This window comes from Rhinolophus sinicus, linkage group LG06, assembly GCF_036562045.2.
Source record: "Rhinolophus sinicus isolate RSC01 linkage group LG06, ASM3656204v1, whole genome shotgun sequence".
NCBI classification, from domain to species: Eukaryota; Metazoa; Chordata; class Mammalia; order Chiroptera; family Rhinolophidae; genus Rhinolophus; species Rhinolophus sinicus.
This window is the reverse complement of record NC_133756.1, coordinates 160,080,970-160,094,369: the sequence shown is the minus strand read 5'-3', so window position 1 is coordinate 160,094,369 and position 13,400 is coordinate 160,080,970. Positions and strand designations below refer to the sequence as shown.

General features: G+C 49.2%; 1 protein-coding gene across 2 annotated transcripts; it reads right to left on the bottom strand.

The window, feature by feature from the left end:
• Window positions 1-120: 120 nt before the first annotated feature.
• SNX15 (sorting nexin 15) lies at window positions 121-12,676 on the bottom strand. Of its 2 annotated transcripts, XM_019737835.2 has the most exons (8): window positions 12,496-12,676; window positions 8,065-8,100; window positions 7,748-7,868; window positions 6,439-6,554; window positions 6,176-6,341; window positions 5,735-5,878; window positions 1,132-1,389; window positions 121-686 (listed from the first exon to the last, which is right to left on the bottom strand). In XM_019737835.2, the coding sequence occupies exons 1-8, from the start codon at window positions 12,592-12,594 to the stop codon at window positions 580-582; spliced, it is 1,047 nt and encodes a 348-aa protein (XP_019593394.1). In that variant the 5' UTR covers window positions 12,595-12,676; the 3' UTR covers window positions 121-579. The 2 variants fall into 2 exon arrangements, with proteins under 2 accessions (XP_019593394.1, XP_019593395.1); XM_019737836.2 differs by lacking the exon at window positions 5,735-5,878 and having other exon boundaries at window positions 12,496-12,671.
• Window positions 12,677-13,400: the final 724 nt, after the last annotated feature.

The following is a 13,400-nucleotide window of genomic DNA, read 5'->3' as shown; positions in this document are numbered from 1 at the left end:
AGGTCAGCAAACTTTGTGTAAATGTTTTGGGACTTAAGAGTCACAACTACATACTCAATTCTGCAACTATTCAACTCTGCTGGTGTAGAGGGAAAGCACCCTACTTAAGAATGGGCTTGGTTGTGTTCCAATAAAATTTTATTTTTAGATACTTAAATTTCGTATCATTTTCACCTGTCAGAATATTCTTTTGATTTTTATTCAACTATTTAAAAAAATGTAAAAACCATCCTAGCTCATGGGCCTTACCAAAAAAAGGTAGCGGGCCAGATTTGGCTGCAGGCGGTAGTTTGCAGATCCCGGTTCTAGATAGGTAAACAGATAGTTTAATGACAGAGCTGCTGCTCACACAAGATAAGAGACAGGCAGGATCAGAAGTGTGAGTCCCTGGTTCCCTGCTGGCAGGTGTGGTCAGGGACCTGAGAAGTCATTATTTTTCTCATTCTTGGTCCAGTTACATACAGAAATGGCCCCTGGAGTTATAAGACCAGGAGACAGGGCCAAGCCCCAAGGAGAGGAGATGGGGGTCGCTGGCAGTGCTGGAGCTTGAGTCCTGGGGAAGGGTCCACTCTCTCCTTCTCAGGGTGGGAGCTGGGACAGGTGTAGGTGCAGAATTTCCTCTGCCCGTTTTAGATACTCAGCTGCCTTCTTCTTCACACCCTCCCGGCGGGCAGGTGATGGATCACCTGTGGAGAGAGAACGGCTCAGCTGTACCTGGGTTTAGAACTCCTGGTCTATGTGAACGACACCAGGCCTCCCCCCACCGTGCTGCCTTCCAGGGCCTCTTTCTGCTCTACAATCTGGGTGAGTCCGAGTCCCAGTAGCTGGGCAGAATGTGGGGGCGGGGGACTCTGCAAGTGAACAGTGGAGGCAGCGGATGGAAAGAGAAACTAAACCCTTACAGTTCACAGAGCATCAGCGTATCTTTCCCTTTCCCTGGGAATCAGATCTATTCTCTCCATTTTACAAACAAGGAAATGGAGGCCACAAGTAGAGAAACTCCCCAAGGTTATACAGCTGATCAATGAGGAGCAATTCTGATCCTTAACGTGCTTGTTCTTCACTTTCCCTTCCTTTCGCTGCACTATCCGGGACCCAAGGCCTGGCCATCCTCCCTGGAGTCCTACTCACCCGGAACTCCCTGAAGCAGGATGTGAACACCATCCCGGTAGCCCTGCAGAGCTGCAGGGTAGGCGCCTGCTTTCTCGTCCCGTAGGGCCTGGGTGATGAGCTCTGTGGCTTGGCTCAGATAGGCAGGGGCAGACCCTCCTTCCTCATCTTCTTCATCCGCCTGCCCTCCTGGCTCCCAGGGTTCCTGGTCCGGCCTCTCTGACTCTGCCTCCATTGCTGCCAGTTCACTTATGTGGGTAGGACTGGGGCCTGCACCTTCTGCAATCAGATATGGAGGACTCAGGCCAGACTGGCCCTCCCTTTCCCAGGGCTTGTGCCCATCTCCAGACCGCTTGCCCATCAGGGTACCAACCTGACAGGTGGAGGGAGCAGTGCTTGTGTATAGCAAACTAGCTTTGGTCTTGATCTATTTGATTGATGGAGTTCATACGATCTTGAAAAACAGCCCACCTTCCTAATTCTTTTTTTTTTTTTAAGATGTTATTAGGAAGGGGAACAGAATTTTATTGGGGGACAGTGTGTACTTCCAGGACTTTTTCCAAGTCAAGTTGTTGTCCTTTCAGTCTTAGTTGTAGAGGACGCAGCTCAGCTCCAGGTCCAGTTGCCGTTGTTAGTTGCAGGGGGCACAGCCCACCATTCCTTTTGGGAGTCGAACCAGCAACCTTGTGGTTGAGAGGACACACTCCAACCAACTGAGCCATTCAGGAGCTCAGCTGCAGCTCAGCTCAGCTCAAGGTGCCATGTTCAATCCTAGTTGCAGGGGGCGGAGCCCACCATCCCTTGTGGGAGTCGAGGAATCGAACCGGCAACCTCGTGGTTGAGAGCCCACTGGCCCATGTGGGAATCGAACCAGCAGCCTTCAGCGTTAGGAGCACGGAGCTCTAACCGCCTGAGCCACCGGGCCGGCCCCCTAATTCTTTCTTTAGGTACACATTAGTTTGTGAGCTCGGAGTCACAAGTCCTACAGCCCTCCTGACTACAGTTGATCTATCAATCCGAGAATTCCCTCCACAAAGTTTAACTGAAGGATGCTAGACCAACTACGCCAGGCCAAGGGTAGAAATACTACAAGCCTAGGAATCTTAGAATGATGGCTTCAGAGAATCTTAGGGCTTTTATGAGGTCTTACTGATTTCAGCTGAGGCCCCACACGTGAAGACAGTGGTTGTGGACATTCTCACATTCCAGAGAAAAAGGCTCATTATATATCCCCCCAGGACTGGCAAGGAGGTGGTCCAACATCTCCTCTGAAGTTTACACAAAAGAAGGCTAGAGATCTGGTGAATCTGTGATGAAAAGGCCTCTGAAGGGATGGTGCAGGAGCATGAAGCACCGTGGCTCACCACTGGCCTAGAGAGGGTGTGGGGGCAGAGCCCCAGAAAGCAGTTTCCAGGCTCGCGGCCTCACATAGACAGGTGCTGGCTCAGGTAGTAAATGGCCATCAACTGTGATTGGATGGCCATCAGCTGTGGCTAGTTGGCAGTCAGCTGTAACCAGTGAGCCATTGGCCACTAATATAACTGCTGTGGCTAGGCTAGCAAGAAAAATGGGGGCTAGCAAGATGGTGGCTGGCTGGCAAGAGCGGATTGCAGAGAGGCGGATGCTGCCAGTGAGAATATAGTGGTATGACTCCCCTACCTATGGCTCCGTGGGTGTTCCTTTTTGGCCTCACCATATCCTGCGTTCTTATGTGGGGAGCGGGAGCAGAGACCCCACCGGACGCCCCCTACGACACATGGCGCAGCGAGCAGGGTACAGTGCCAGCCAAAGCTCTCTGAAGGGCGGTGGAGCAGTTTGTGTGTATGAACACTCAGTCTCTGGAAGACCAGCAGGAGCAGCTGCCGGAGAGCTGGAACCCCGTGGAGGGGTGGGAGGACGTGGACGGTTCTCCAACCATCTCCCACCAGCACAGGAAAAGCTATGCAGCTGCTGGAGAGATGGAGCCCCGTGGAGAGTTGGAAAGATGTGGACGGTTCCCCAACCAGCACAGGCCGGAGAGGGCGAGGGTCGTTGCAGCCCTGTGGGCCAGGAAGTTCCTGCTCAGGCAGCCCAGATGCGGGACTTGTCCCAGGAGGAAAGGCTTGCTGAGTCCTCCGTGGGAGATGCGGGTGAGGTCAAAGTCGTCCCTCACCCCCAGGACAGCCCTGGTGAATGACTATGGATTATGGGGAATTGCCTTCCATCCCTAATTTAATGGACAGCTTGACTGTTTGTTTAGGAACATACCACCATGTAGTGGAACTGGGGGATATTTGCTTTTGTGTCTTGACTGGCCGCCATTGAGAATATGTAAGCACCTTGACTGTGAGTCGCTGTTGTTCCAGCATGGTACCCTGAGAGGCCCAGAGAGTGGCAGTGCCGAGAGCCCTGAGTGTGTCCAGGAAGTGTGGCTGTGCCCAGAGAGAGTGGCAGTGCCCTGAGACCCCTGGCTGAGTCCAGGAAGTCTGGCTGAGCCCTGAGATGCCCTGGCTGTGCCCAGGAAGTCGGGCTGTTCCCAGAGAGAGTGGCAGTGCCCTGAGAAACCCTGGCTGTGTCCGGGAAGACAGGTAGTACCCTAAGAAGTCCAGGAAGTCTGGCTGTGCCCAGAAGTACTGGTGGTGCCCTGAAAAACCCTGGCTGTGCCCAGAGAGCCTGGCTGTGTCCAGGATATTGCATTCACCTCCAGGTTCCTCGCACAGGGCCCCTCGCGGAAGATGCTTGTCGCGTAGATTGTGAGGCGAGAGCCTGTAGGGGTGGAGTGTGGGGGCAGAGCCCCAGAAAGTAGTTTCCAGGCTCGCGGCCTCACATAGACAGGTGCTGGCTCAGGTAGGAAATGGCCATCAACTGTGATTGGATGGCCATCAGCTGTGGCTAGTTGGCCGTCAGCTGTAACCAGTGAGCCATTGGCCACTAATATAACTGCCGTGGCTATGCTGGCAGAAAATGGGGGCTAGCAAGAAGATGGTGGCTGGCTGGCAAGAGCGGATTGCAGAGAGGCGGATGCCGCCAGTGAGAATATAGTGGTATGACTCCCCTACCTATGGTTCTGTGGGTGTTCATTTTTGGGTGTTCCTTTTTGGCCTCACCATATCCTGCGTTCTTATGTGGGGAGCGGGAGTAGAGACCCCGCCGGATGCCCGGCACGACAGAGGGCAAGGTGAGCATCCTTCCAATCCCACCCAGGGGACCCCATGAGGAGACCAGGGGCCTCCTGCAGGAAGGGAAGATGACATGTCACTTCGCAGCTGGACTTGCAGCTCTCTCTCTATTGCTAATGGAGCAGAAGGCAGAGTGTTCTTGGGACGCCCTAATACTAGAGTTCAGGAGTTCGGTGCCTGTGATGAAGAGAGAGATGGTGCTGGCTCCTTGCCTGAGAATTCTTGCTGGAGGTGCCCACAACACTAGGGCAAGGAGATGAGGCAGCATCTGAGCAAGTGGCCCTTCCAGGCTTGGGGGGGGGGGGGGGGCGGGGCGGGGCAAGGATTTGAGAGTTTTTCCACGGCCTGAGGGATGTCTCATGGGAGCCACCTTTCAGGAATCTTCAGAGACTCCTGCCTCAGCATTTGGCCCAGGCACCCCAGGGGGCTCGGCTGGGGCAAGGCGGAGTGTTTGGACACTGGCCTCTCAAAGTCTGGGTACATCAGTTCCAGTGACACCATCCCTGCCTTTCCCCTCCAATCCCTTTTCCCCCTCCCTAACCCTGGAGGGGCTGGCACAGGGAAGGTAGGGAGCAGAACTAGAAGAGCAACAGAATCCTCTTCATGCTCTCGTCACCACGGCCAGGGGCCAGGCCACCAGTCAGGCCTGAGCCAGGTGGGCAGGTGAGGCTGAAAGGTGGATGGGAGACTAAGATCCTGATGTGGATTAGACTCGAGCGTGAGAGAACGCAAGTGCCTGAAATTGATCAGATAGCTAAGGGTCTGCCAGGAGGGCACCAAAGGGCGAAGAAGGGAAGCCAACAAAACGGGCTTCAATAGACTGCTGTGGGATCCAAAATGAAGTTGATTCATGATGCTCCCGAAGTGAGATCAGCCACTTCATCAACCCAGCTGCAGGAACAGCACAAACTCGGAGAATTGCACAGTATCTCAGAGCCTGGGACTGTCAGGTCCCCTGATCTTAGAGCCAGGAGCTCAGGACCTGGACCTCCATGGGCGCTCTTCTGTGTCTAGTGTCCCCATGCCAGCAGCTGCTCCAGGGCCTTCCCCTGCTGCTGTCTGAGTCCAGGCCTCACCCCCCGTGACCAACAGGCCTCTCCTGCCTTCAGGATCTGCAGCTGGACTCTGAGCCAACCACGACACCCCCAGCTTGGGCTTCCAATGAGAGCAACTCAAACCCTCTCAGAGCAGGGTGACCTCTGCTCATTCCAGAGCTTCCTCAGGGAGAAGATCCCATTGTAGGAAGTGGCTAATTGCCTTCCTCCATGGCTGCTCACTGTACAGGGACGTGGGCCATAGGCCAATGCACAGCACCTGCTTCTCACTCTCATCGAGGTTGCTATTTGCCCACAGGGGGCGCCTGTCTCTGTTTTACAGGTCCCACAGGCTAGTTGTGGCTCTGCCTGCCTCGGCGCCCCTAAGGACCTCCTGCCCCAGCCCACCATGTGCTTGTCCCAGCTTGTTACCTTCCTTGGAGAAGGGGTCGAAGAGGGCAAGCTCAGCCTCGGTGAGGGGGCCTCGGGCAGGGGAACTGGACGCCTCCTCGGTGGTCCCACAGTTAAAGAGGAGATCCAGGGCCTCCTGGGCAGGGCTGGATGGCGGGGGGTCCGCTGAGGAATAGATCATTGGGGACATTCACGCCTGCCCTTTTTACTTCCCAGCTTTCACAATGGAGTTACCTCTCACTGAATCCTTGTAGCAACATAGACAAGCCCATTCTTAGGGTTTGTGCCCATTTTACAGATTAAGAAACTATAGCCTAGATGACGTGTGCAGCTCCTGGCAGATTAGTAGTAGAGGCACTGGAACACACTCCAGGCTTTTCACTAAAATCACCGAGGAGGGCGTGTACCCCTTGCCCCACTCTGGACCTTCGAGCCCTGGCTCCCCGCCCCACCCCGATGTACCTGGCACCTCCAACTCTTCAAGGCCCCTCTTCTCTACGGGGAGTGGCTGGGGCAACCAGGACTCGTCAGGTGGTGGCCGGGGCTCCTCAGGGGGTGGTGGGATCAGAGGGGGTGGAAGGATGTGCAGGTCCCTGGACACCTCGGATAGTCGTGTCACCTCTCCACCCTGCAGGAAAGAAGGACCAGCCAGGGGGAGTCATCGGGTGCAGCCTGGTGGCAGGACGTTTTCCCAGGTGCTGGGGAGAACAAGCAGGTGTACATACCCGGAAGAACTCCTTGAGTTGAGGGCTGTTGTTGAGCGCGGGGATGTGCACGGTGAAGCGAAGCAGGTCCTCGGCCCCCTTCCGCCGCTCCTCGATCACCGAGGCTTCGAACCGGCCTGTGGCCCCCGGACAAGGGGCAGGGAGAGAAGCAGTGACCCGCAGGGGCCTCTGGTCCCCAGGCCACTTTTCCTGGTTCTGCCTGGAGAGCATCTGAGCCCCTCCCTATTCTCCCAGCAATCTTCCCTGACTCCGCCAGGTGTGGGGGTGCTTGCAAGGAGGGACTAATCTCCCTGGTCAACCATTTACCAGATGGTTATTGAGCACCTACTATGTGGTAGGTTCAGAAGGTGAATGAGAGAGAAGCAAGGTCTCTGCCCTCATGGATATCACATCCTAGACAAGGGGAGGCAGGCAACCAATAAGAAAATAATTTCATATGGCTTTGATGTAATGGGGAGGAAAGTAAGGCTCAGAGAAGGGGAAGTGACTTGCCCAAGGTCACATAGCCAGTGTCCTTTTTTTTTTTTTTTAATAGTTTCACTGCTCTGTTCTAGGTATCATACAGAGTTATCTAACTCTGGGCTAGTTATCATGCTGCCTGGGGAGTAGCCTGCTGCACTCCCCACTGCCTGGCATAACCTGCCAGCAGCAACTCTTCACCTTGCTGTGAAAGGTGAAGAGTAGAGACCCAAGTACAGATCTGCCCCGTCCAACAGAAACATATATGAGCCACACGTGTAACTTACAATTTCCTAGTAGCTACATTTTTAAAAAGTAAAAGGAAACAAGTTAATTTTAATAATATAGTCTAACCCAATACATCCAAAATATTCTCATTGTAATCAATACATACACCGTTGAGTTAGTTTACAGCCTTTTTTCCGTATGTGTCCCACACAGCATGCCAGAGTTCAGGCTCATCACACTTCTAGTGCTCCCCAGACATGTGGCTTATGGCTGCTGTTTTCAGACAGTGTGGGTCTACAGGAAACGGGCTTGTGGGTAGGAATTCTGGTTCTGCCACTTAAAGACCCAGCCCCTTCATATCCCTGAGCCTCAGTTGTCTCATCTTGAAAACAGGGCTAATGAGGACAGGAAAGTTAAAGGACCTGATACACAATAAGGGCAAGGCTGCTCTGAGCCTTGGTTTCCCCATCTGTAAAATGAAGCCATCTCCAAGGGCCCTTCCAGCTCTCAAAACGTCTTTGCAGGGAGTTTCAGGCCCCGTCTATCCAGCTGCCACCAGCAGAGGTCCCCTTTGCCCAACTCTTCCGCCATCTTTGGCCTAAATGCCTAGATCAACACTCACCAAAGACTTGGGCCCGGGGGAAAGCAGGGAACTCCTCCAGGCGGCGGAAGAGGTTGCGGTGGGTGTAGGCCAGGTCGCCATGCAGCTTGCGGAAGTCGCTGTACCGCTTCCAGACCACCACCTAAGAGGGAGGTGACACTAGACTGGACCAGCATGAGTGGGTGGCAGGGGTGTGTGTGAGGAGTAGGGCTGCAGCAACCCCTCCTCCCAGGGCCAGGGAAGAAACAGGGCTGGTCTCCTAGCCATTACCAGCTGTTCGTCTACTGTCTCCAGATCTGGAATTGGGGAATGGTCCCCCTTTCTCCCGGGAACCTCACCTCTTTGACATCCTCTGGGTTCCTCTTTGAGATGAACTGCAAGAAAGGCAAGAACCAGGTGAGACCGGAGACCGACATCTGACACCTCGTCACCCTAAAAAATCCCAGGATGCCCCAGGAATCATCCCAGTTTCTCCCAAAGGGGCAGTGGCCATGGGTATCAAGGTGTCCTGGCTTTAAGGCTTTGGCTGTGACTCGGAGCAGTCTTTCTAGTGAAAAGATTGCAAACTAACTCAACAATGTATGAATTGATTATGGGTTCAAGTGAGAATATTTTGGATGTATTGGGTTAGACTGTATTATTAAAATTAACTTGTTTCTTTTTACTTTTTTAAAATGTGGCTACTGGATAGACGGGGCCTGAAACTCCCTGCAAAGACGTTTCTTTACTTCTCTGTGGAATCTAAAAAACAAAATAAATGAACAGACAAAACAGAAACGAACTCATAGATATAGAAAACATTTTTATGGTTGCCAGATGGGAGGTGTTTGGGGGGGATGGATGAAAAGCGGGTAGGTATTAAGATGTGCAAATTGCCAGTGATAAAAACAGTCATGGGGGGGCCGGCCCAGTGGCTCAGGCAGTTAGAACTCCACGCTCCTAATTCCGAAGGCTGCTGGTTCAATTCCCACATGGCCAGTGGTCTCTCAACTACAAGGTTGCCAGTTCAATTCCTCTGGAGCTGAGCTGCGCCCTCCACAACTAAGACTGAAAGGACAACAACTTGAAGCTGAACGGCACCCTCCACAACTAAGATTGAAGGACAACAACTTGACTTGGAAAAAAGTCTTTGAAGTACACACTGTTCCCCAATAAAAAAACAAACAAACAAAAAAACACACCCCACAGTCATGAGAATGTAAAGTACAGAATAAGGAACATCAATAATATTGTAATAACTATGTGTGGTGTCAGACTTATTGGGGAGATCACGTCATAAGTTATATAATTGTCTAATCACTATGTTGTACACCTGAAACTAATATAACACTGTATGTCACTGTAATTGAAAAAGATTTTAATTTAGAAAAAAAAAAAAAAGACGTTTCGAGAGCTGGAAGGGCCCTTGGAGATGGCTTCATTTTACAGATGGGGAAACCAAGGCTCAGAGCAGCCTTGCTCTTATTGTGTCAGGTCCTTTAACTTTCCTGTCCTCATTAGCCCATTTCTTCATCTGTCAAATGGGAGGATTCCTAACAGCACATCTAGACCCGCTCCATCCGCAGCTCAACTTTTATCTCAAAGAGCCAAGTCCCTGTAATTTCTTTTGAAACCAGAGAACCCCAAGTTCTCTAAAAACTGAAGTTCTGTCCCAGGACCCACTCCTTCCTAAAAGGAGGAAACCTCTGTGGATAAACACTCCCGAGCATAGAAGAAACCATCACTGGGGTTGTGGCCCCAGGAAGAGCAGTCTGGGGTCTGAGGCGGAAAGGAAACTCCATTTTCACTGTTATATTCGTAATAATTAAAAGTGAACACCCTACAGCTTAGAGCACTTGACAGTTTTCAAAACATCTCCTGTTCATTACCCTACATCCCAGAGAGGTAGTCGTGCCCTTTTAAAAGATGAGGAAATGGAGGCTGGGAGAGGGGAAATGACCTGTGCAAGGTCACACACCATGTAAGAGGGGCTGGTAGGACTGAAACCCTGGCCTTTACTTCTTATAACAGACTTGCCTAAACTATTTTTTAAAATCCCTGAGAAATACATACCTGGCAAAGAAGTCATATCCAGAATATACAAAGAACTACAACTCAACACTAAAAAGACAAGACAAACAATCCAACTTTAAAAATGGGGCAAAATACTTAACAGGCACCTCCCACAAAAGAAGAGTGGCCAATACGATTATGAAAATATACTCAACATCATTCATCATCAGAGAAATGCTAATTAATACTACAGTGAGATACTAGACACCCACCAAGAATGGCTAAAATTAAAGATGCTGATGACGTCAAGTACTGGCAAGAATGGGAGTATAGAACGGAACGACCACTTTAGAAAACTGGCAGTTTTCTAAACTACACATATGCCTATCAAATGCTACACATATGCCTATCAAATGACCCAGCAAGTCCACTCCTAGGTATATACCAAGGAGAAATGAGTACACATGTCCATAAAAAAGACTTGTCCACAAATGTTCACACAGCTTTACTCCTAATAACTAAAATATTTTTAGAAACAACCCAAATGTCCAACAGAAGAATGAATAAAGAAATGATGGTATATTCATACATTGCTCTGCTACGACACAGCAAGAAAAAAGAGCAAACTGCTTAGACTTGCGACGAGGATGAATTCCAAAAACATACTGAATGAAAAAAACCAGACACAAAAGAGTACTTGCTGTGCAATTCCATTCATATGAAGTTCAAGACCGAAACTAATCTATGGTGGTAGAAGTTGGGACAGTGGTTACCTCTGTAGGAGGAGGACTAGTAACTGGAAAGGTACAAAGAAACTTTCTGGGGTGGTGGAAATGTCTATATCTTGATCTTAGTGGTGTTTACATATGTGAAAAGTATTGAGCTGTACACTTAAGATTTGTGCATATTACTTCATATAAATTATGTCTCAATTTAAAAAAAATAAAAGGTGAAACAACAAAAAATTGAGGAACACCAGCAAGTGAAAAAAGCAAGATGCAGAAACGCTACTGTGTCATAATAAAATGGATACTTATATTTGCTTTTAAATTTAGAGTTTACCTGCAAGGAAAAACAAGGAACTAGCAGCAATAGTTCCTATGAGGATGATGAATGGGAATGGGAAGGGAGGGAAAATTATTTATCTTAAAAAGTTATAAAAACATATCCAAAAAAAATCAAAATAATGCACATTACTGAATTTAAAAAGCCAACAGAGAGATTTATAGGAAAAGGTATCCCTTGCCACATCCACTCCACCCTCCAGTCCATCTTCCCAGGAACTATCTTTTTAATTGTACTTTTCAGGCATGGAGAAGACATTATAAAAGATTTGGGGAGCCCATCAAAAGAAGAATGGATAAAGAAGATGTACATATATACAATGAAATATTACCCAGCCGTAAAAAGATTGAAATCTTGCCATTTGCAACAACATGGATAGACCTAGAGGGTATTACGCTAAGTGAAATAAGTCATACAGAGAAAGACAAATACCATATGATTTCATTTATATATAGAATCTAAAAAACAAAATAAATAAACAAAGAAAACAGAAACAAACTCATAAATACAGGGAACAAATTGATGATTGCCAGATGGGAAGGGGTTGGGGGGCTGGGTGAAAAAGGTGAAGGGATTAAGATGTACAAATTGCCAGTTATAAAAACAGTCACAGGAATTTAAAGTACAACATAGAGAATAAGTCAACAACATCGTCATAACTACAGAGGGTGTCAGACGGGTACTAGACTTAGAGGGGTGATCACTTCATAAGGTATTTAAATGTATAATCACTACATTGTACACCTGAAACGAATATATTGTATTTCAACTGTAATTGAAAAATAAATTTTAAAAAAGATTTGGGGAAAGCTCATTAGGATCAGCACTTAAATCACTTTGGAAGTGTCTTTGTATTTTTGCTCCATTTTTAATTGTTACTAATGCACCAGTTTAGTAGTTGCCTAGTTCAAAATTCTAAAGGTACCAGAAAATTAACAGTGAAAAAGTCTTCCCTGAATCAGTTCTATTCACTCTACAGATAGTCTATTATACTGTTTCTGTTTTTAATTCTTTTAATCGTTTCCTCCAGGTCTCTAAACGTGTTTATAACGTTGTTACTTCTTCATTTATCAACTTCAGTCTTTATCTATTGACTTCCTGCTATGACTGTGAAGTTAGTGACTTACTCCTTAAATTCTTTTGAACTGTATGATTTTTTAAAGTCACAGACAAGTATTTTTTGAGAAATTAAAAAATATATCTTGTTTTCTTTTCTTAAGGAGGGCGCAGCTCACAGTGGCCCATGAGGGGAGCGAACCGGCAACCCTGATGCCACCAGCACCAAGCTCTAACCAAGTGAACCAACCTACCACCCCCCAAAAATGAACTCTTTAAAGGGCTTTTATGTAAATATCAAATGAACCAAAAAACAAAACTTACAGGAGATTGGAGAACTAATATTTGGGTTGAGCTAGAGTTTTCATGTTAAAGAAATTCACAGCCTAATGCCCAGACACCAGAAGTTGGGCGACAGCACCCCAACTCGCCGGTCCGAGAATTGCGGTTCAAGCCCTTTTAAGAAGACGGCGCCCTCGCAAGACCCCGCCCCCTGATAGCTAAAGGTGTAAACGAAGACTCGCGCCATAGCCTCCCCTTAAAGGGAAAACCCATTTCTGTCGTCCAAAAAGGGAGGTTCCAGTTGCGCCTTGCCTTAAGGTAAAACAGCCTCCCTCTTGTTAAAGGGGTAAGGTCCCCGCTGGGCCCCACTTCACCTGCGCGGTCACTTTGTACTCGGTATAACCCTTGGGGTGGGTCCGGGGATCGGAGACTGTGTAGTGTCGCAAGAAGTCGTCCTTCACCTGGCGGGACATGGCAACACAGCTGGAGCAGAGCTGACCGCCCACCTCCACCTCCTCCACGCCGCCCCCGCCCCTCAGAGTCAGCCGCCGCCAGCCGCCGCCTCGCCTGGGCCTGCGCCCTTCTAACTCGAGCCCAGGGATCTGGTCACAAGTGACTGTGCAATTCTCGGCCCTGGAGCGCGGCTAAGGGATCGTCTAAAAAGTTCTCGGTCGTTGGTGAAGCGTAAACTAGGTGATTTGAAAGTAAGGATCAGGGAGGTTGGATCACTCATCTCTGTCGAGCGATCAAGCCCACCCATCCGAGCATAGACCCTCATCACAGATCTCCAAACGTCTTCTCGTCTGATTTCCAATTTCTTTTTTTCATCCATTCACCCAATTTTTATTGTGTCCAATATGTCAGATTTAGCCAAATTATTTCCCTGCCTCCCTCCACAGAATTCCCTAATGCATGTTTTCTGGAAGGCCCAGGGCGGGGGGAGCAAAAAAAAGCCTTGGAGAAGCACGATGGTGTCATGGGTTCTGAAGTCACACTTCTAACTAGCTGTATGACTTTCCCATAACTATTTGAGCCTCAGTTTCTCATCTCTAGAATGGGGATATTTGTAATAGAATCTACTGCAGTGGATATTTCTTTTTTCCTTTGTGGGTCTGACCAGCATTCACACCACTTCTTCCTTTTCGTACCATTGCACCAGATCTTTGGAGGTAGTTCTCTAGTATGTGTAGCCCTCCAGCCTCCTACCCAGGTTCCAAAGGTGCCACCTCTTTTCCTTGCCCCAGGTCCCAGGTAGGAGTGGACTCTCTCCTCAGGCCTT

Coding starts and splice junctions, on each gene's coding strand:
- SNX15 (XM_019737835.2), bottom strand. CDS start 12,594: ATGTCCCGCCAGGTGAAGGACGACTTCTTGCGACACTACACAGTCTCC. Junction 1,390..5,734: donor CGACCCCTTCTCCAAGGAAG/GTAACAAGCTGG, acceptor ATCTGATTGCAG/AAGGTGCAGGCCCCAGTCCT. Junction 687..1,131: donor CCTGCTTCAGGGAGTTCCGG/GTGAGTAGGACT, acceptor CTCTCTCCACAG/GTGATCCATCACCTGCCCGC.